Source organism: Mustelus asterias, chromosome 2 (assembly GCF_964213995.1).
Source record: "Mustelus asterias chromosome 2, sMusAst1.hap1.1, whole genome shotgun sequence".
In the NCBI taxonomy this organism is placed as follows: Eukaryota; Metazoa; Chordata; class Chondrichthyes; order Carcharhiniformes; family Triakidae; genus Mustelus; species Mustelus asterias.
Window position 1 is genome coordinate 87315679 of NC_135802.1, and position 24571 is coordinate 87340249.

General features: G+C 44.0%; 1 protein-coding gene across 2 annotated transcripts in view; it reads right to left on the bottom strand.

Annotated features, from left to right (window-relative positions):
- Positions 1 to 24571, bottom strand: part of etv1 (ETS variant transcription factor 1) — a 160069-nt gene that overhangs the window by 22225 nt on the left and 113273 nt on the right. For both annotated transcript variants that reach the window (XM_078228081.1, XM_078228070.1), the window contains 2 exons: positions 11866 to 11934; positions 1719 to 1888 (listed from right to left, as the gene is read on the bottom strand). In XM_078228081.1, the coding sequence (XP_078084207.1) occupies positions 1719 to 1888; positions 11866 to 11934 (239 nt within the window). The remainder of the gene's footprint in view (positions 1 to 1718; positions 1889 to 11865; positions 11935 to 24571) is intronic.

Sequence of the window (24571 nt, forward strand, 5' to 3'; positions counted from 1 at the left end):
CTCAGGAAGTTCAACATTATCCAGGACAATGCAATCCACTTGACTGCCCACTGAGTTCAATATCAACACCCCTCTATCATTAGCCCACTGTGCCTTCAGTATGCACTTTAACATTCTACTTTGCAATGAATCACCAAAGTTATCCTGACAATATTTTGAGGCATGTGATTTCCATAACCGAGAAGGCCGTGAGCAGTAATATCATGGGAACACCTTCACCTTCACGTCACACACCTGACGTAGACATGTATCGCTGTTCCTTCATTGTCACTGGGACGGTATCTGGGAATTTCTGTGTCACATCACTGTGGGTACACTTAAACCATAAATATAGCAATGGTTCAAGGAGAAGATCAAATAAGTCACTTGCACAGGAGTACTAGGAATGGGCAATAAATGTGGCCATGACAGTATCACACATATGGGCGGCACGGTGGCACAGTGGTTAGCATTGCTGTCTCACAGCATCAGGGACCCGAGTTTGATTCCCGGTTTGGGTCACTGACTGTGTGGAGTTTGCACATTCCCCCCGTGTCTGCATGGGTTTCCTCCGGGTGCTCCCATAGTCCAAAGATGTGCGGGTTAGGTAGATTGGCCATGCTAAATTGCTCATAGTATCAGGGGGACTAACAGGGTAAATATGCGGGGTTGTGCGGATGGGGTTGTTGTTGGTGCAGGCTCGATGAGCCGAATTGCCTCCTTCTGCACTGTAAGGATTCTATGATTCTAAGATATCCTCGCAACAAATATTTTAAAAAAGCTCCTTTGGAACATGAACTAAATCTGCCACAGAAATGTTCGGGATGTAACTTTAAAATAATGGTCGCATGTTAACTCTGCAAATGTAACAGAAAACTGAATATATATGTAAGATTGTAAATTTTTTAATTTCTTTCAGGAAATACCATGAATTACAAGATATTTCAAAGAAAGGAAGAACCAACTTGTATTTGCATACGGATTTTCACAACGTCAGCATGTCCTCAAGAGTTTCATAACTATTAATGTACTAAAGTGGAGTAATGTTATAATGTTGTAAATGCAGCAACCAATTTGTAAAGAGTAAGCTCCCACAAACAGCCAGATAATGACCTAGAAATTAAGTTCGACTAGACCCTCTTCTTTTCTCCATTTTCTCCCCCTCCCCTTTTCCTCAGACTTAACTGAAGGCCATAGCCAGCAATGCAGCCAGCCCAAGCTGGAGAATTGTAAGCAGGTAGTTTGCCTCCAGTAGTAAAAGGGATCTGCTACTGCCCAATTATTTTACAGTAAAGGCAATTTCAGATGCGTCTCAGGCCATGGCTCCGTGCCCGGAGCAGACCAATTATTTTGTGCTAAGAATTACTCGGCCACTCTGTTTTTAATGTTGCTTGAAGGTTAAATGTTGGTAAAAGTTCACTCAAGTCCAAAAGAGAGGGCAGATGGGGCATTGCTTTAGTATCTCAGCTGAAAGGTGGTACCTCTGAGAGCATAGCACTCCTTCAGTGCCATTCTGAAGTGCCAGCCTGCATTATGTGTTCAAGTCTCAATTCCATCATTCAACACTTTTATTTGTGATTATAAGTGCGGGGCTAATTTTCCAACTCTGATTGTTGTACACAGGCCTTGACCACCACATTCCATTAACCCTTTCTTCATTCCCTAAATCCCCAACCTCCCTTTGCTGATCAGGTGTCCTGTTTCTTTTTACTACAGATGTGCTGACAGTGGAAACCCACCTCCTCTGGCTCAATGAGCTTGAACTCCATGCCACGGCCCGTCCATGCAATAAAGTGCGAGTTTGCTGGATCATCCAGCAGAGCCACTAGGAACTGCCAAAGCTGGAGAGAGCCTCTGCGCTGGTAAGTCGGTCCTTCCCGATATACGCCTGGCTCCTGTTTGATGTCACCTGTGGAAACAGAAGCCACCTTGTTGCATTAACAAGATGAACCAGGCAAAGTTTCATACTTGTCACAAATCAGCACTGGGTCTCAATCTGGATTGAAACAGTCAAGCCTTGTTCTCCTGCCTGGCCTCCTATTTTGCACGCTCCAAGCATTTGAACATATTTAAAACTCATAAGTCTGTGTTCTAACTCGCACCACGAATGGCTCAGCCAACACTTCTGAACTTATAGACCTTCACTAGTTCCCAGTGCAACAACCCCTTGATTTCGAATCCGTACATGACTTTGTCCCTTTCCATTTCTGTATCCTCTCCACTAAACAACCCTCTGTAATTTCTACACTCCTCCAATTCTAGCCTCTTGCACCTCTGTGATTGTCATCACTCTGTTAACGGCTGTGCCTTCAGCTGCCCAGGTCCCAGGCTCTGGAAGACCCTCTCTAAAACCCTCCGCCTCTCTCCTTCTTTAAAATTCTGCTTTAGATCCATAACTCTGACCAAGCTTTTGGTCCCTTGCCTTACAATGTGGCTTATTGTCAAATTTGTCTGTTAAGGCCCGTGTGACAAAGTTAACAGTGCTATTATAAATGCAAATTGCTGTATACTGCCATTGTTCCTCGAAAACTTGATTTCAAAACTTAAGAGATGAAAGCATCCCTGTGGCAGCTGCAGAGGGTGTAAACTGACTTTTCATTGGATGCATATCCACACTGTAAAACTGTCTATAATTACATGCTGGATTAACCTGAATTGGAAAAGCCTTATGGTGACTGACAATGGAAAACTGAAAATGTTGGTGTGGGACAGTATTAAAGAGTGCAGAAAAAAATACCTAGTAAGAGCTTTGCTCTGCATCTAATTCCTGTAGCATTATCACTAACTTCGGAATGTTTGATTTTAAAGTTAGATGAAAAGATTACACAGAAATTTAACATAGAAAGATCCATGCAGTGCCACATATGTGTTTGGACACACACATGCATACACGAACACACACAACACTACCAAAATTCTCAAGGGACTCAAAAGGCCCCTTAACCTTTAACTTGTATGAGGAACCTTTTACCACTGATTATTTCAATGGATGTATTCTTGTGTTGAGAGCAAATCTATCAGGAACCTTGTCAGCTAAATATTTGCGACTTCAGCCAGATGACAAAATATATAAATTTACATATATTTTTAATGTACAGATCTGCTGACTACAGCCAGTTGTATGACTATTATCTGGGACAGCTTGTTGCAAGGCCATTATAGCATCAAAATCTCAACTCATAAAAATCAGGATGAATCCAACCTGGCCAATTACTGCCCCATCAGCCTACCCTGGATCCTCAGCAAAATGATGAAAGGTGTCATCAATGATGCTACCAAGCAGCACTTGCTCAGTGATAATCTTTACATTGATGCTCAGTTTGGGTTCCACCAGGGCCATTGAACTTCTGACCCCCATTATAGCCTTGGCTGCAACAAGGTCAGAAGCATGAACAAAAGAGCTGAACTCCAGAGGTGAAGTGAGAGTAACTGCTCTTGACATCAAAATAGCATCTGACCAAATGCGGCATCAAGGAGCCCTAGCAAAACTGAAGTCAATGGGAATCAGGGGAAATCTCTCCTCTGGTTGGAGTCATACCTGGCGCAAAAGAAGATGTTGTGGTGGCTGGAGGTCAATCATCTTAGTCCAGGGATACTGTTCCAGTTCGGGGTCCTGTCCTAGGTCCAAATATCATCAGCTGCTTCATCAATGACCTTCACTCCACCATAAGGTCAGAAGCGGGAACATTCACAGACGATTGCCCAATGTGCAGCAACATTTGCATTGCCTCAGACATGGAGGTAGCCCATGTTCAAATACAGCAAGACCTGGACAATATTCAGGCTTGGCTGACAAATGGCAATTAACATTTGTGTCACATAATTTTCAGGCAATGAGCATCCCCAACAAGACGGAATTTAACCATCTCATCTTGACAATCAATAGCATTACCATCTCTGAATTCCCCACTATCAACATTCTGAGGGTTACTATTGACCAGAAACGTAACTTGATCAGTCACATGAATACGATGGCTATGAGAGAAAGTCAGAGGCTTGGAATCCTGAGACGAGTAACTCACCTCCTGACTCCTCAAAGCCTGCACATCATCTACAAGTCTCAAGTCAGAGTGTGTTAGAATACTCTCCACTTACCTGGATGAGTGCAGCCTCAACAGGTCAAGAAGCTTGACTCCATCCAGAATATAGCAGCCTGCTTGATTTGGCACCCCATCCACCATCTTAAACACCCTCCACCACTAATGCACAGTAGCAGCAGTGTGTATCATCTACAAGATGCACTGCAGCAACTCAGCAAGGCCCCTTTTACAGCACCTTCCAAACCACAATTTCTACCACCTAGAAAGACAAGAACATCAGATGCATGGGAACATCACCACTTGCAAGTTCCCCTCCAAGTCACACTCCATCCTGACTTGGAACCATATTGATGTTCCTTCACTGCTGCTGGGTCGAAACCTAACAGCACTGTGGCTATTCCTATAACACATGGACAGCAGTGATTCAAGAAGGCAGCTTATCATCACCTTCTCAAGGACAATTAGGAATGAATAAATGCTGGTGTAGCGAGCAATATCGACATTCCAGGAACAAATTTTTTAAAAGCCTACAAATTTCATTTTGGAATCACATTGTTCATCTTACTACAGTCGAAGGTTTATTAAACCACGGATGGTGCTGGTTTGGGAGTAATTTAACAAGGCTTTTCTCCCAATACAGAGTCTTTCTGGTAGCAAGGAAAAGCAGAATTGAAGATGTGGCTGGACCACTGGCGCTCCCATTCCCTGAAAAGGGAGGTTCCATGCTGAGAATGGATAACCCACAGTGCTGCACGTATTCACAGTATTCACAATTTGCCACAATGCTTGTTTGTGTCAGACCCCTCTTTTTCGATACAGCACTGGACAGTTAATACTAAAAACAAGACATCTTTTGTCACTTAACTGGGGTTCATTCCAAGACTTGAGGCACTGAAGCTAAGCTGTGAAACTGTGATTTGTGAACACTTAATTGAAGGCATTCATCTGAAATTTTCCATTGAGCTAGGCTAGCACATAACTTCTGAGCGTAAAATAAGAGAAATCTAAATTTCAGCTGATGCATTAAGAGTTTATGGGGCGATTCACCGAGCTCGCTGTGCCGTCAGTAGATTGCACCGGTTCTGGAGAAGAGTGTCCGGGCCTAAAAATCCATTTAGCATCCAGCGCCAAACAGTCTGAGATTCTCCCAGCCCTTCCCTAATGGAGCAAACTGGATCGCACCCAGAAAGGGCGAGGGTCTGATTAGCATATTTAAAGTAATATTTAAATATGCATAGCTCGTTCAAATCGCAGCACGTGGAATTTACCGGCCTTCGGATGCAGCGCGATAACGGCAAGAATCACTACTTGGTCTCCACTAGCAGAGAGCTGGCACGATGGTAATGGCCGGGCGGTGCCCATCAGACAGTGCCCACCTGGCACACTGGCAGTGCCCAACAGTGGCCACTGGAGAGCCTGGCTGTGGACATCGGACAGCCCAGTGGTGCCAATTAGGCATCACCAGTGTGCTAGGCTCAGTGCCATGCGGGTGGGGCCTGAGTGGGGGCCATGATCATCATGATCAGGGGGGCAATGCAGTGAGGGGGGTCTGATGGGCGATCATTATATAGGGGTGGATCATGTAGGCAGTATTGATGGGGGGGAGGGGGGGGCATGTCGGGTTCTTGAGGGGGAGCACAGGGGCTTGGGGACACATAGGGTGGGCCCCGATACTGGCGAACCATGTCGGGGAGGGAGTACATGCCGCCGATGGGGTGGGGGGTCCCCGATGTCCATAAGGTGAGGTAGGGGGGGTCTCCCAGTGCACTCTGAGATTGGGGTGCCATTGTGAAATGGCGCCCAAGTTCTCTGAAGTTGGACTCACCGGCGTGTTTAGGCCCTGCCCACGCAGCACTGGCGCAAAACTCCCAACTCTCCAAAAAAGTGACTGAGTGTGGGGAGGATTGCAGTGCGGAGCGTGCCTGAGAGAACTGCACGGATCACTCCATTATGCTCGCCGTGAGAAATGTTTTTGGAGAATTCCGTCCCACCTTACTACCCATGTTGCCTAGGTGCTGAAAGCAAGCTCGCCATACTACATTTGAGATTTTCACGAGGATACAGAATCACATGGGGCTGAGCTGTGTACTGCAAAATAGAAGTGAATCTGAGTGTGGGATGTGAGCATGCGCCCAACAATTTCGAATCATTCTCACTCTATCAGGAAAATTGCCTAGATTGACTCATGCTCTCCATAATTCCAACTGTAACCTTTTCCATTTCATATCTGGAATGTAGTGTGCTGCATTTAGTTGAACATTTTCCTGCTGTAAAATAAAACAGAAATGCTCTCTGATGTTATAAAAGACCTTCAGTGAAGTAATACAGAAACTTGGAAATGTCTCCTGGTAAGTAGCTTGTATGTCATTCAGTCCACATACTTTTGGGCCCTGATCATCATGGGGAAGGCTGCAGTGAGGCTAAAAGCAGGCAAAACCCTGGTGTGCTCCTGCCAACCTTAGCGGCAGAGTCTCGTTATCATTTCTGCATTCTGTTGTTTCCTTTCGCGTTGTGGCCTGGACAGTGGGCAGGAAAAATCAGCAGCAGCAGGAGGCCACACAGCCGGGGTCTTTTGGGGACAATTCTTGGCAATCAGGAGATGGAGGAATGGTTACTGATTGGAGCTGAGGGTGGGTGGGAAAAGTTAGCAAGTGGGACTGGGGGCAGCCACTAATTGGCAAGTGCTCATCCTGACCTCCGAGGAGTGCTGTAAAAGGCACCCACGCTGTGGAGCCTGCATCTCCCAGCTCAATTGCATTTTGCGAGCCATTGGAAACTCGCAAGTCAACCGTGAATTTTAAATTAGGTTCCCAATGGAACTGCGAGAACCTGATTTAAATATGCTAATGAAGCATCGCACCTCTCCGTGGATGACCTGGCATCAAGAATCTTGAGCATTTGGCTACATTAAAGGCTATATTAAGGAAGTTGCTGTTGCGATCTGCAGTGATATGTGAATAGCATACTGGGGATGCCTTCTCTATATTTAACTGTGTAACATTAGCCTAACCCTCTTCAGGTCTTTGTGAGGAGGTTTAATATCAAGGCCATTATTTGTTAAAATGCCACTATTTCATGAAAACATCATTAACCCTTTCTTTCCCTTGAGATGCTGGCTGACCCGATGCGCTGATGTAAATTTCAACATTTTCTGTATTATTTGCTTATCGTTATTGAATTCTGTGTAGGATTTCATTAATTCTCATATCAGTTCAATTGCTCTATAATCTCATCTACACTAGAAAGTCAAAACTATTAGACAGGTGTGCTGACAAAGAGAATGATGTGCAGAAGCAAGCTATATGGCCCTGTTGGTAACAGTCTGCCATAATGCTAGATAGATGCAAATGTCTAAATAAGAAATGGCCATCTTCCAAAGCAGTCTGATAAAAATCTTTAGGAGTGAGATTGAACTTGGACTGGGCCACAAAATGGGTGGTAGCAGATTGGCTGCCCGTTAAATACCTTGTCCGATTTTCTTTTGCACTGACTTCAGTACAGGAGCTTTAAGATGCCAAGCATATGACAGCAATATTATTAAGACAAGGACCTGAATAATTAGCTGGTTTTAAGAGCAAGAGTTTGCAGGGCCAGTTTTAAAGTTTATTTATTAGTGTCACAAGTAGGCTTATATTAACACTGCAATAAAGTTACTGTGAAAATCCCTTAGTCGTCAAACTCCAGCGCCTGTTCGGGTACACCGAGGTAAAATTTAGCATGACCAATGCACCTAACCAACACGTCTTTCAGACTGTGGGAGGAAAATGGAGTACACGGAAACCCACACAGACACAGGGAGAACCTGCAGACTCTGCACAGGCAGTAACTCAAGCCAGGAATCGAACCTGGGTCCCTGGCACTGTGAGGTAGCACTGCTAACCACTGTGCCACCAACTTTTGGTTCTGCGCTTCCTTACATATATGGAAGTGAGTATTCCATGCCGACTCCCACAGGAAGTGAGAAGATTTAGGGATTCATTTTCAGCTTAGCTGCCTTAATGGTAATGTGATGGAGTAGATCGCCCATTCGTAATAGAACACATCAAATTTCCATCATATTAAACAGTAGGCAACCCATTCTGCTCAGACAACGAAGCTGAAAATGTCTGCCTGGTGGCACAATGGTTAGCACTGCTGCCTTACAGCGCCAGAGATCCGGGTTCGATTCCTGGCTTGGGTCACTGTCTGTGTGGAGTTTGCACATTCTCCCCTGGTCTGAGTGGGTTTCCTCCGGGTGCTCCGGTTTCCTCCCACAGTCCAAAGATGTGCAGGTTAGGTGAATTGGCCATGCTAAATTCTCCCTCAGTGTACTCGAACAGGTGCCGGAGCGTGGCGACTAGAGGATTTTCACAGTACCTTCATTGCAGTGTTAATATGAGCCTACTTGTGACTAATAAATAAACTTTAACTTTAAACTTTTCCATGGCGTTTCAAAAGACTGGCATTACACTGTGAATGATAATAATAAGTGATGGAGTACTTACAATTTGATAGGCTCTTTTATAGGCCTTGAGGACACCTTTAGGAAAGTTCTTGTTTGCTGCAGTGGAGTTTCATTTTATTTGTCCCTTTAAAAGTCTAACTGACCAGGACAGAAATTTAACTTTTATTTTTGCAGGATTATCAATCATTTATCATCGTAAATTTGGAGGAAGATTCACAGAAATCGTAGAGAAAGAGCAGATGAACCCCCAACAAGGGGTGCAAGTATTTATTTTATACCTGCTCCATTACTCCGTGTGGAGGTTCTGTGATGAGGCAAATTTTGAGATGAGGTGTTTCCTACAAAGATGCTGCTTGTCATTGATAAAGCTGTTCATTTGTGATTTGTTGCTGTTTTATGAAGATAATGTTTGAGCCAATTAGTTAGAAGTGTTACGTATAGTTTGCATATGTGATACTTTCAACTGTGACTCTTTAAGAAATGATAGGTGTGAAAGATGGATGGATTTTTGCCATATTTCCATAGACAGTGTACAATCACATATGGATACATAGGATCTAAATTTGTGGAAATCCTGTAAAAGGAGCCAAAAATTCTTGCAGACTAAATATGTTATTCTCAAAATAACATATTTTCAAAAGCATTTCATGACAGAATAAATTTTTACTACAAGGGAAAATTGTAATTTTGGGAATAGTACTGTAAATTATTCCCTCTTCTCAAGCATTATCCTTTCTCTTTGAAAAGTGGCAACATCACCTATCCCTCAAATAAATCCATGTCTCCCCATTCTCACTAGCTACTGCCAATGTCCAAACTCCTTCTCAAAGTCTCTCATTGCGCCGTCACCTCCCATATCCAAGCCAAATATTCCTGCAATTCCATTTGAATCCCACCAATCAAGTTTTCTCCCATTCCATAGCACTGAAATGCTCCCAGCCAAAATCTCTTGACCATTTTGTTCTCCTTTTGCTATACAGCTGTCAGTAGCTGCATCTTCGATCATCAAAGTGCCCCACGGGGGAACCACCTCCCTCCACCCACTCCATTACTCTCTCTGTCTTCAAGATGGTCTTTCAAACCATTTGATCAACCCATATAAATCTTTTGTAGGTTTGGCTTCCATTTTTCCTTATTCCTTCAGGATACAGCTGGGGCCATTTTCTAATGTTAAAAGTGCAATATAATTGGGTTGAATTCTTCCCACAGGTGTTGGATTGCCAACATTGGGACCATATGCAGGTCCCAAGCCCAGTGTACCCACTCAAGCAGCTGTATGGAAGGCAGTTTCCTTAATGGCCACCTCTGCATTCGCCATTTAATTAAGAATTATTCAATGAATAAATCTTGAATGTAAAGCTAGTCTCAGTAAAGGTGATCATGAAACCATCATCAATCATTGTAAAAACCCATCTGGTTCACTAACATATTTCAGGGAAGGAAATCTGCTGTCCTCACCCGGTCTGGTCTACATGTGACTCCTGACCCACAGCAATGTGGTTGACCCTGAACTGACTTCTAAATGGCCTAGCAAGCCACTCAGCTCAAGCTCAATTTGCAATGGGCACAAATGTTGGTTCTGCCAGCGCTGCCCACATCCCATGAAAGAATGAAGACAAAAAGAGGTGGGGAGGGAAGCGGGGGGCTAGCAGCACTGCCCAGAGAGCAGTATCACTGGGAGAGTAGAATACTGCTGGAGAAGAGGGAGATGGCATGTCAGGGGGTGGCATGGTGGCACAGTGGTTAGCATTGCTGCCTCACAGCTCCAGGGACCCGAGTTCAATTCTGGCCTCAGGTAACTATGTGGCGTTTGCACATCCTCCCCATGTCTGCATGGGTTTCCTCTGGGTGCTCCGCTTTCCTCCCACAGTCCAAAGATGTGCAGGTTAGGTTGATTGGCCATGATAAATTGTCCCTTAATGTCAGGGGGATTAGGAGGGTAAATACGTGAGGTTACGGGGATGGGACCTGTGTGGGGTTGTTGAAAGTGCAGACTCAATGGGCCAAATGGCTCACTTCTGCACTGTAGATTCTATGATTCTATGAGACCGAGGGGGCATCTCAAAATGGGGGCACTCAAAAAGACTCCCTTTTTAGTGGTGAAAAAGATGAACCTATGAGGGGCCTCAGGGTAGAGGGTTGATCCCTCCGAAAGAGTGCCTCTGGCCTCTCCTGGATGATCCTTATGAGAACTGCGACCCCCTAATGCTGTTAATTGTCTCAGTCACCTGTGGTCCGCCCCGATTTCCTGGCCAGAAGCCACCTCTGCAACTTTGCCGGGCTCCTGACACAACAAACGAGGGGAGTCGCTGTGAGATAGCAGGAAATTTATCGTACCGGGGAAAATGGCCTGTGATTGAGGCTTCAATTGGTTTCGGTGCCTGCCCACCTTGGTGGTGGGCTGCCGATTCCTGTGGCAACTTGCCCCAGGGAAAATCAACCGGAGGTGGGACTGAATGGGGAGCTGTCCCAACCAGGTTTTCTCACTGCTTTTCCCGGCACCCCCTCTTCAAACCAACTCCTCAGGGTTGGGAAATTCAACCCATTGACATAGTTAACTCTACCTCACAGAAAAATAGAACCTGGCATCTATGAATGATACTTCAAATCAAAAATTAAACAATTGATATGTTTTGATCAATGTCAGCCCTAACAATGGGAGTTTGCCATTTGAAGAATAGAGCGGTGGGAGTAGAAGAACAAGGAAATTGGGCCTGGCAGACTGTCGCTGCAGAATTCATCAGAAAATAACTTGTTTCCATCTCTCAAAATCATTTGATATATACTGGGTTAAAATACTTCAATTGTATTTGAAACAACAGATTGCTGACCTTCCTCAAGTATGCACACAGCAAAGCAAGGGGTGTTTATTACTGGATTTTCTCAATTTATTTTAATGTCACATGTTTAAAAGCTTGCAAATGCAAGCTTGCGAACTGCTGCTAACAAGCTTCCATTCTGAAAGCTTCTGTCAACCATTTACACTCAATAATATTGCCATTTGTAAAATTCCCTCCAGTGACCCACCCTCGTACAGAAAGGATTCAGTTCCCTTGTGCAGACTCAACCACCAAATAAGCAGACACAATTTCTGGAAATTTCCTCAGACAACTACCCTTGATTAGCAGCCACAACTGCAGTGGAAGATCAACAGAGACTATTGTACATCAATCGGAGTTCCCACCAAACCTCCACTATTTGCTCAATAAAGAAACTTGGACCATCTGGAGTAAAATATGTCTTGCAATGTGACAGGTTCTCATAGTACTTGAATACATTCCAATTTTCCTAGGTTTTCAATCTTTGTCCCAACACAGACCAATTTGACTTTAGAATCTGTGCTCATCCCAAACTCCAAGTCCGATTTATGACATAGTAGGGTAAAAATGGAGATTCACTTACTGTCAAACTTTTCAGGAACTACACAGGTGTCATCATAAAAATGCCTAGGACCTTTTTCATACATGCAACCTGGGGAAACAGAAAAAAAAAGAGGAGAATTATTACAGACTGATACCTTTGCAGTGACATATTGCTTTTAGTTTAAAAAAGACATCAGGGTACATGCCTTCTCCCAATGCTGGGTAGCAGTCCAGATGAAGCAAGCCTGACAGCCTCCTGGTAGCCTTCGTCTTATAAGAGCCGCATCTGCATTGGCTACCAGATTCATCATCATTTCCACCTTACTATAGACACACGTCCAATTTATTACTGTTGTCTGACTTTACAGTGTGGGATAGTGCCTTCAAATACTGTCAAAATCATCATGGTAAGAATCTCATAACACCAGGTTAAAGTCCAACAGGTTCACTTGGTATCACAAGCTTTTGGAGCGCTGCTCCTTCATCAGGTGAGTGGGGTGTTGGGTTCACAAACAGGGCATATATTGACACAGACTCAATTGCAAGATAATGATTAGAATGTGAGTCTTAACAGGTAATCAAGTCTTTCCAGGTACAGACAATGCAAGTGGAGAGAAGGATAATGACAGGTTAAAGAGGTGTGAATTGTCTCAAGCCAGGATAGTCAGTAAGATTTTGCAAGCCAGGGCCAAATGGTGGGGGTTACACATAGTGTGACATGAACCTAAGATTCCAGTTGAGGACAGGTTAAAGAGGTGTACCTGGAAAGACTTGATTACCTGTTAAGTCTTGCATTCCAACCATTATCTTGCAATTGAGTCTGTGTCCATATATGCCTGTTTGTGAACCCAACTCTCCACTCACCTGATGAAGGAGCAGTGCTCCGAAAGCTCGTGCTACTAAATAAACCTGTTGGACTTTAACATGGTGTTGTGAGACTTCTTACTGTGCCCACCTCAGTCCAACACCGACATCTCCACATCAAGATCACCATGGTAGAAAGGTTCTGTACAAGGGGACAATTTCAAGCCACAGTAATCATAGAAATCATAGAGTACAGAAAGAGGCCATTCGGCCCATCGAGTCTGTGCCGACCACAATCCTACCCAGGCCCTACCCCCATATCCCTACATATTTTACCCACTAATCCCTCTACCCTACGCATCTCAGGACACTAAGGGGCAATTTTAGCATGGCCAATCAACCTCACCCGCACATCTTTGGACTGTGGGAGGAAACCGGAGCACCCGGAGGAAACCCACGCAGACACGAGGAGAATGTGCAAACTCCACACAGACAGTGACCCAAGCCGGGAATCGAACCCAGGTCCCTGGAGCTGTGAAGCAGCAGTGCTAACCACTGTGCTACCGTGCCGCCCTAACATGTAGCACAGTAAACTGTGTTGCATCTCCCCAAATCATCCATCAGTAAAAATGGAAGTGGTGAAAAAACATCTATTTTCTGACACACACCAGTTTGCCTGAAAGGCCGAATGCTTCCAATTCTTCTGATTAATTGCTCACAAAAGTAGACCTTGCATTTCTTCACAAAATCAAGTTCCTCACCATCTAGCTTTGGGTATTGAATCCTGACCTTTCCAGACTAGAGGTTCAGGTGCTAACCAAGTGCGTCCTTATGGTGATCCATATCCAATCTCTCGAAGCCACCCACAATCACTTCAGGATCTTTCCCTAGATATTTTGCTTCTGGGTTTAGAGTCTCATTCACAGCATCCCAGATAACTTAATTTGGGTCCTTTCCAATAATAAATATAAGAAAAATTATTGCAGTAGCACCAATCATGGCATTATTAAGATGAAGGAAATGCTATCCAGCAAGAAAGTTAAATAAATATAGTTTGATGGTTTTCTAGTGGATCGACTGAAAGCTTGCACTAGCATTTTAACTTTAGTCACTTCATCCAAACATGACCAACATATTTTTGGGAATGTTAAGTCTGTTTTTCATTGTGATTTTCTGTCTTTACATTTTAGTTACATTTAAAATTAATTTGCTTTCAATCAAGGAGAAAAAGTTTCACATAAATCCACATAGAAGAAAGGAAAAAGTGGAATCTATCCCCAAAACGAAATATCCACATTGCCTGTGTTTTTAATTCAGTTCTAATTATATTTTACCAACTTGAAATAATTCATCACTTTGCCACTGTCGAATGACGAACCTGACTAGATGGGTCAGATGCAAACCACAGCGTATTGAAACGTAACTACATGCACACCTCAGAAAGTAGACCAGGGCCATTTAAATTATACGTACCCTCCAAACCTGCGCAGTGAACACTAAATCATCAACATGCAATAGAAGCAGAATTTACACAGGCTCCACTTGCCACTGGAAAATCACTATTCATGGGAGTCCCTTCTACATAACCTACTCCCCTCAAAGTACACACCTTTCGAATTAAACACTGCAGGATTTTTTAAAAAGGTAGCAGTCTGATGAAACGGAATGTGCATTGTGATTTACTGGATCCATGCCATTATATATTCAACGCCACCTCTTGTCGAAAGGATTAGTGCCCGGGTAAAGTAAACAGAAAATAGCTCAGCGCCATGTGAGGCACTTCAAGACTTCCTCCATGTAAACAGGACATTTAGGAAAAAATGATGAGATTGTACAATATTTATTTCATTGTAATGTTTACATTCCTGAAGTGCCTCCTATTCAAAACATGCACACAACAGTCACACAAATACAAGACCCAAAAACACACAAAAGACAGAATAAGACAGCATTAAATCTGGGTGTTTTTTAACTTGCTCAAGAGATTTAAAATGTGTAGTCACTTCCTTCCAGATAAGTATCAAGTTTGAAGCACATTGTTTTGACGCCATATTTCCTGTTGAAAGCAGATTACTAGATCCAGGAGTGGTAAACAATTGTGAAGACAGTAACTTGAAATTGTCAAATTTATGTAATTGGCTTTGGGGACATGAGTCATTAGCAATTCTGCATTCATGTAGATGATTGATTTGTTCAATTCCATGACAAGTAGTTATTCCATGATTTGTTGCGTGTCTCATAATGACAGGAAAATAAGTATACAAATTGTGAAACAGGCTACACTACTGATTATGCCACACGAGACCACCACTAACTAGGAAATGTTTTAAAATATATTTCATGGAAATTATATCATAATGAAGAGCTAATGGTTTTATAAGGGAAAAACATTTCACAGTAATGTCACCAGGAGAACGAGACCTGCATTTATAATGTATATGCAATAGACACATTGTGGCCTAAAAAACTGTCTTATATAAATGTAACATTATATCCTTGTTTTTATATTCAACACCCTTATATATTAAGTCCTGAATCTCATGTGGTCTTTTTATGATTTTTATCTGCCAGAACCCCAATTTTAAAATAAAACTTTTCAAACGGGTGTGGGATCCTCTTGCGCAGTTAACCTGTGCCCGTTGCTCCCAATGCGGGCAGCATGCAAACCTTGTGTTGTCTACTTAGTCTGCAGCCTGGTGCTAAATGCACCATTAAGTGGCTGCATGCTTCAGCAGAGGACCCAGGTTTGTCTAAGGCTCGCATCATTTAAAGCTAGCCTGGATCCCTTAAGAGGGAGGTGCATTCTGGCTGGAGTAGCTACAAGTGGCTAAGGAAAGCATGTCTGACCTGCAATAGTGCAACAGAGGAGAGAGAATGCACCATGCGTCTCTGATGTTGTCGCGGAGACCCTGGTGCAGGAGGTGGAGAGATGGTCTTTACCCAGACAGGCATTGCCAATGCATTGGGAACAGACAACCATTACAGTCAACGCAAGCAGTCTAGCCTTGAAGACCTGGAAGCAGTATCATTGTTCAATGACTTCAAACAAGTGATCAAAGTCAGTGACTGTTTCCTACTAACCAAACCCCTAGACTGCTCAATTCATCACACCCCCTTCACCAACAATCTCTGTCAGTCTCAATTCATTCCTAACGTTCATTGTTTCACTCACCATCGAACACAGAATTACTGCAAGCCTATATCTTTAGTTAGTATACAATGTTAGTTATTCATTCATGACAACCAGGTGACCCAAACCGATAGTACCATGTCACCCAGTTAGCATCACATTTACTGATTAACTACTAGGTGGCACATAACCGTTGGGGACAGGCACAGCCGCTGTCCTAAACCCCGTGGAAGAAAATAGCACGTGACATTATTGGAGTAGACATGACTGAGGCCGTGCCCAACAGCAGGGCTGCACCTTCGAAGAAGACAGAATGGTCGAACCTAATCCTCCTTCTCACATTGTCTTTCCCCTCACCCCAATCTTTTCTGGATCACAAATTTCAGATGGTATAAGCATGGATCTCTTAATTCCCGCCTGTGCTCCCTACCCTCCATCACCATAACACTAGGTTTGCATCTTTCTCTTTTCAGATATCCAACTGCAGCTTCACAGTGGCGGAAGGAGGTGGAAGAGCAGGAGGACATTGATGAAGAATCACTCTCTCTCATACTCATCAGCTCAGGTACTGACATTGTGCACATTTTAGAGGGTAACTTAGAGGCAGGATCTGCCCATGGTGACTCATCAGGTATGAATGGCCTGCATAGAGGGCAGCAGACAAGGATAGCGCCAGTAGGTGAGACTGCACACATATTCTCCCGCAGAGGACTCAGATGAGTGGCCTATAAAAGAAGCTGATGCGTATGCTTACTGGAATGCTTAGCGCATTGGCAAGCCTACTAGAAAGTCTGCATTCAATGTCAAGGAGCATGGAAGAGTCCAGCACTAACTTGGCAGAGGGCTTTACACATAGATTTGAGTCTATCCTCTCAACCATGCAAGTGGTGATCAACTCTCGGAGAAACCTTGCAAACCCATCCATGGGGAAGCATCTGATGTCGCAGCTTCCATTCTAGCACAAGCTGAAACCACCCAATGTCTCAAAGCTCATACTGAAGCCATGGACGCTCAGTTTATTGCCACTCATGTGGGTAAACAAGTAGATGTTGCTGAAGCTCTGCATTGCCCACCCCTGGAACTACCAGTCAAGGGCACATACCAAGGCTGTGAACAGAAAGAAGGTGGTTATGTACTCACGCATCACGTCATGCTCACCAAGCCACTTGTGATCATGTCTGCTGTCCATCTGACGAGGACTCAAAACTCCATTTTTCAGGTTGTCTGAAAGTCAACTAGGGACTAGCCTTCTTGGGAGGGAGAGTGAATCAAGACTTTGGAATAGAACATAGAAAAACTACAGCACAAACAGGCCCTTCGGCCCACAAGTTGCGCCGGTCATGTCCCTACCTACCTAGGCCTATATATAGGTTTACCTATAACCCTCAATCCTATTAAGTCCCAAGAACTCATCCAGAAGTCTCTTAAAAGACCCTATCGAGTTTGCCTCCACCACCATTGACGGCAGCCGATTCCACTCACCCACCACCCGCTGAGTGAAAAACTTACCCCTGACATCTCCTCTGTACCTACTCCCCAGCACCTTTAACCTGTGTCCTCTCGTAGCAGCCATTTCAACCCTGGGAAAAAGCCTCTGAGAATCCACCCGATCTATACCTCTCAACATCTTGTACACCTCTATCAGGTCACCTCTCATCCTTCGTCTCTCCAAGGAGAAAAGACCGAGCTCCCTCAACCTATCCTCATAAGGCATGCCACCCAATCCAGGCAACATCCTTGTAAATCTTCTCTGCACCCTTTCAATAATTTCTACATCCTTCCTGTAATTAGGCGACCAGAACTGAGCACCGTACTCTAAGTGGGGTCTGACGAGGGTCTTATAAAGCTGCATCATTATCTCCCAACTCCTAAGGTGGCTCCAAGATAACGCACTAACGATGCATGCCCAGCCTGGTGAACCCTGCATGATAGCCTCTACTCCAGTTCCTGAACCAGGTGGGCCAATGGTATCCCATGGCACTGTTAATAACTAACAAACCAGCCTGGCTCACCAATGGGACCTGGAGAGGTAGATACATCACTGAATGCCAGGATTGTTTTCACGTTGCTCTCCTTTCATTTTACTGGAGCTATTTGAATAATTTTATTACTTTCATATTGGCGCTTGTTTCAGTAAACCTACCGATGTCAGGAAGATAGTCATTTTACCAGACACGGGAACATCAGGACAGTGCCACCTAAAGCCATTGCCACCCTTTAATTAGAATATGGTCTATACTTTAACTTCATTTTTTCATCTTGGTTCTATATCTCTTATTATTCACCTAAAAAAACATCTATCAATCTTGCTTTAGAAAATTTCAACTATCCTTTAAATTTGACTTTTAGATACTTAGACTAATGACCTGGGCTTGGGTAAATTGAATAATTAGTTTGCAGATGAGATGAAACTCAAACGTGGCCAACAGCAAGGTGGAACATGCCAGACATTAGGAGGATATAGACAATGAGCAGACACGGGCAGATGAAATGTAATGCAAAATCATGTGATCATGAATGCAGAAAGGCAAAAGAAACTGAATGGTGCAATTATAAAGGGAGTGCAGGAAAAGAGAGACCTGTAGGTGTACATAAACAAGCTTTTGAAGATGGCATGACAAGTTGGGCTGGCTATTTAAAAAAAAAATTTAGTATCTTCGGTTTTATAAAGAGAGACAGATGTGAAACCTTTATAAATGAGTGATTAGGTCCTGGCTGAAGTCTTGAGTCCAATTCTAGTCACCACACTTTTGGAGTTATGCAAAGATCTTAAAAGTCAGTGCAGAGGAGATCTACTGAAATGGCACCTGGGATATAAAGACTTAGGGCATGATCTTACTCCCCATTCATGCCTCGGTCCCGCTGCAGGAAAATCGGAGAATTTGGCAGCCAGCCAGATCTACGTTCACTGCGGTGGGATGGGAAAATCCCGCCAGTGTGAACGGTGGTAAGATTCCGTCCGATGTTATGTGGAGACACTCAAGGGAGTTCAGATTGTTATCCTTAGAACAGAAAAAATTAAAAGGGGATTTAATAGAGGTATTCAAAAGAGTAAGTCTAGCGAAACTGTTTCCAGTGACAGAATCGTCAGTAATCAGGACACACAGATTTAAGGTTATTGGCAAAAGAATCGGAGGCGAGATGAGGAATTTCCTTTTAAAACACAGTAAGCTGTTAGAACCTGGAGTGCATTATCTGAAAAGGTGGTGAAACCTGGTTCAAAAATTACTTTTAAAGAGGACTAGGATAAATATTTGAAGGGGAAAGAATTGCAAGGCTATGGGGAAGGAGTAGGAGGAAATGGAACAAATTGCATAACAGTTTAATCGAACCAAAATGGGCTCAAAGACCTCCTTCTATATTGTATCATTCTGATTCTAGCCGTTCTAGCCATGGATATCATTGTGCAAAGGCTTATGTTGTTCTTTCTTTGATCTAATGCCATAGTTGTAGCTGTAGTATTTGGCAGGTTTCAGTGAGCAGCACCTTAGTGAAGTGACTGACACATTGAGCTGAGTTTTGCAGCAAGGCCACAGGAGCAGCCTGCCACATGCATTCTTCTGGTAGCCAGCCAATTAGCAGTGGAGACGGGAGAGTGGAAACCAACCAATGGAGATGGCATGAGTAGCAGTGAAGGTGGCATCAGGTAAATGCTGCAGCAGATGCTGGCATCATATTTAAAAGATTAGGGGCCTTACATTTAATGGATACAGCCAGCCTGCCTGGAAAGCTACAAATGTAAGAGAAACCTACAGCAGAAGGAAAACCTCAGGTGGCACAGTTCGACAATGCTTTATTGTAGGCTCTCCTTCAGGCTCCGAGATGGAGGAGGAGACCTGCCCACCAGAACAAGCAAGTCTGGACAGAGGTTGCAGAGGAGGCTGGCAGCCGTGGGGTCACCCCCTGAACTTGGAAGCCGGTGTTCCAAGCACATTGATTACTTTATTCAGTCTGCTAAGGTGAGGACTCCACAATTCTTTTCCCTCTGGGGCTTGCATGTGGCAACATGAGAGGGTAAGGTTTGGTGGTGAGGAATGGCCCACACCATGAAGCAGCATATCATGTCAGAGACATTGCTGCCTCTCAGTGAGAGGGGCCTGTCTATCATCTGTGACCCGCACAAGGTCCCTCGAAAGTGGCTTCATGCAGGAGACATCTGTGTGTTCCCATTACGCCAGCATACATGTTGTGCCCATCTCCCTGGGGAAGCTACCAGTGCCCATCTCACTGCTTATAGAAGGCAGGCCATAAAATGAGGGAACAAACCAAAACAGGTGCAAGGATGCCATTTCTATCCATCCTGAGCCCTGTGGAGAAGGAGGCAGAGGACAGCAGGATGGCCAGCCCATTGCTTTTAATGAAGCACACGTGCCCACCAAAGAGGATGAGTGGATGATGCAGGGGGACTCGAGTGCATGTGGCACAATGAGGCATAGCGCTTACCCGTCCACTGGACACACAGAGCTCCACAGCAGGGATAATGGGAATAACACACTGGGAAGCCCATAAGGCTTCAATCTATTTCAAACAGGTCAGGCTCTTGCTGTATAGCAGACGGCTGGAGACACCAGGGGCCAGTGGGCCACCTCTGAGGTGGAGGAGGAGGCAGCCTCAGAGGGTGCACCATTACCTTGTTCCCCTCACACCTCCACCAGAACAGATACCCTCATCTGTATACGCTTAGATTCAGGCACACAACCTGGTGAGCATAGCACAGACCAGACTGATGTCAGATTTGCTCCCTGAACATTTGTGGCAGAAAGGACCTTTTTGAGAATCCTTAGTCCCCCTCCTCCATCCTCTTCCATTTTGTTCTCCTCTGTATCACCTCTGCTCATTCGCCCTTATGGGCTGTAGGTCAAAGGGGATGGATACTACCCACCCAAATCTGCTAATAAATGATTGGCACACAATGCTTCATGTCAGGACAAAGTCCTTCAGCACCTGCCACACCATTCCCTGGAGACTTCAGGAACTTTAAATAGTAGCACAGCCACCAAGGTCTTCTACAAACTGAGCAACAGCCAGTAGAAATCTATCAGGAACTAACCTGAAAATAGTTGATGATTCCTTTAATAGTACTGGTGGAGTGTCCTCCTTGCTGCTGAATGCCTGTTCAGCCGTGTGAGGTTAAGAGAGGGTGTTAACTGGAGAGCTGAGCTCCAAAATAACAGAGCTGGCGTCAAATCAGTGTTAGACAGTGATTCATATCATGATATACTTTGCATATCTCTGGTGCACGCTCCCTGCATTTATGTTTATTCCTACCCTGGATGGCAGCCAGCACAGCCCACATCCAAAAATCAAGATACCTCGGACACTGCGGTAGAACCAAAGCTGCACTTATCATCAAACGTACGATTGTTAGGTACTGATTTTGTGGTCAACGCATCAACATTAATAACAACATGCATTTATATAGCACCTTTAATGTAGTAAAATGTTCCCAGGCTAATCACAGGTGGGAAGTAAAGAGACAGAAGGGTGTAAAGAGGGAATTCCAGTGTTTAGGGCTCAAGCAGTTGGAGGCATGGCTACAGATGGTGCAGGGGCGAAAATAGGAATGCGAGAGGCCAGAATTGGAGAAGCAAAGATATTTCAAAGGATTGTAGAAAATGATGAGGATACAAAGATAGTGGGGAATGAAGACATGGAGGGATTGATTAAAAAGGTAGGTTTTCAGGACATCATTAAAGGTTCACCTCAAGCGACCAATCCTCTTCCATTCTCTGAAGGCTTGTCTTAATAGTTTAGCAGCGCATCTACAAAAACACTGGCAAAATGACAGATCAAGTTATGGAAAACAATCAAGAGGATTTTCCATGGAAATTCATGGCAATTAATGGTTAGGGTATAGCTCCATTAATGACCTTATCCTAAAATTATATGATTTCATGCTCATTTTCACTGAACTGAAATTCATCACTAATTTTGCTCGCCTATTCTTCCTTAGTTTACCATGCTCCTAATCTGGTATCATCACCAAACACCTGATATTGCCCCTATTATGCCTATGTCCACATCATTATATAAATAGTAACCAAAGGAAGCCCAGCACATATTTCTTAGGCAATACTTCTACCAAGATCCTGCCAATCAATGAATATCTTTTTACCCAACTTGGCTTTCTGAATCCTAGTCATCTGTGCAGCTGTAAAACCATTATTAATGCTTCCCTTAACTTTGGACTTCTGAGGTCTTATCATATGCTGTCTGAACATCCATGTGTACAACACTATATGCTCTTTTATCTGTCCAATTTGAATTAAATATATATCCATGAATCTATGCTGACTTTGTTCAAGCCTTTCCAAGTAACTGGTAACTTATTCAATTGATCTATTATTCTTTGTGACCTCCCTGTTATTTCCTCTGCAACTGAAGGTGGATGGAGGTAATTTTTTAAATCTCTTTAGTTAGTCTGTAAACAATCCATCTCAAAAATGAATGCTTGGATTTCAATGAAACTTGGTACACAGATAGGTTATGGCCCAAGGAAGAACTGATTAGTTTTTGGTGAACATGCAGAGCTGGATCTAGATCTTGGAACTTTTTAAAGCATCTATTAACACTGGGAAATGGCGTGAATTGATTTTATGCCAGCCCCCCCCCCGAATATTGTGGGCTGTTTTGTTTAGAATGTTGTTGGCTGTTTTAGAATGCTGTGGATTGTCCCAGCTGCTGTGATGGAATTTGTAACTGCTGTTACAACAGAGTTTTCAGAGCAGGTTGCTGGATATGGCAAAAAGTACGAAAGAAGATAAAGAAGCTCTTAAAAATATTGCTTTTTTCAGCTTTGTTGTTGCAGAGTATCAACCAGAAAGGGAAAGGTTTCAAAAAAGAGATGTATAATTGTAATAACACTGAGTTAAGAGAGCATAGCAGAGATATTCACTCCACTGAGTGCCATCTTCACTTGTTTTTAATTGACTACTTTGTAATTTTTGGCCCCTGATATTTGAACCCTTATTCATGGTGAGCAAAGGGCTTCTATGAACCTTGCCAATCATCTTCAGAATCCTGAAAGATCTCCTTATTTGGAAATAACTAATATAGGTGTGGAACGAGAAAGGGCCATTTGCCATTCTGTGCCTATTCTAACACATGCAAGAATTGCCAAAGCAAGTGTTGTTTTCAGCAGATTTTGAACATCAGTCCGGGAAGGAAGAGGAATAAGTCTGCCAACCAAACAAAGTCTATAGAGCATTAGCCCTGCCCACCCTGTTCTACAAATGCGAGATTTGGACTGTATACCAGCATCATGCCAAGAAGCTCACCTACTTTCATTTGAGCTGTTTTCAGAAACTTTTGAGTACCAGGCACTGGAGAGCTGGCATGTCAAGCGTCCACACCATATTGAGGCAGATACAACTGAGTCCGGCTGGTCATGTAGCCAGAACACTGACACTTGATTGCCAAAGCAAATCTTTTATGGAGAGTTTGAGAATGGGGTGCACTCCCATGGCAATCAAAGGAAATGTACTCTGAAGACTTCACTTTGATGTCTGGGAGAAGCTCACTGAGGACCATGGCACTTGGTGCAACTAAATAGAAAGCAGTTTAGCCTCCTTCGAAAGCAAGCACATAGCAGAGGTTGGGAGAAATCACAAGGAGAGGAAATCCAACAATTTATCCAATTCTCAATCACCCGTAGTATCCTGTCCTATTTGCAACAGAACTTTCTGGGCACAGATCGGCCTAAGCAGTTAGCTATGTCCCTGCCAGAACCCGACCAAACACCCCAGATGATGAACATGGTCATCTTCGCCTCAAAGTACTAACAAGAAAGATTCCGACAAATCAACATACAACTTGCAATGCAGCAAAACCTCAACAAAATTGCATTTTCCTAAGGAGGAATGAAGGAAGAAAATGGGCCAAATTCCCTTAGATCCAACAGCAGATTCCCAGCAGAGGCTGGACCAATAGACATTCAAATTTTGACAGGAGGCGAGGCATGGATATCCAAAGAGTTTTGAGATGAACAGAATCTCCATCAGCTTCAAAAATGGCCCATGATCTGAGAGAGATCAGGACAACAAGGGGGCATTTTCCACACTGGGAATTTCCTTGGCCCTAGTCAGCAACACTCATATGTGTCACCCCGGGGGTGGACCTGGGGCCCACTGGCATCTACACTCCAGAGTACGGGCTTGGAACGTGCTGAAAACTCTTAATTTGAATGCTTAGATTGACCTTCCTCTTGTGAACATCTTTGGAGTTCGGACATTGAAAGGAAGGACCCTGCTGAATTTTTAAAAGTAATATTCATATTGGCATATGGGCTCCACTGGCTAAAAGCCAGCACTTATTGCCCATCCCTAATTGTCCTTGAGAAGGAGGTGGTGAGCTGCCTTCTTGAACTACTGCAATCCATGTGGTGTAGGGATACCGACAGTGCTGTTAGGATGGGAGTTCCAGGATTTTGGTCCAATGACAATGATGGAACAGCAATGCAGTTGCAGGTCAAGATGGTATGTGGCTTGAAGGGGTACTTGCAAATGTTGGTGTTCCAATATATGGGTGGCACAGTTGTTAGCACTGCTGCCTCACAGTGCCTGGGACCCAGGTTCAATTCCCAGCTTAGGTCACTGTCTGTGTGGAGTTTGCACATTCTCCCTGTGTCTGCGTGGGTTTCTCCCGGTGCTCCAATTTCCTCCCACACTCCAAAGATGTGCGGGTTAGGTTGATTGGCAATGCTAAATTGACCCTTAGTGTCAAGGGGTAAAAAAGTACGGTTATGGGGATAGGGCTTGAGTGGGACTGTGGTCGGTGCAGACTTGATGGGCCGAATGGCCTCCTTCTGCACTGT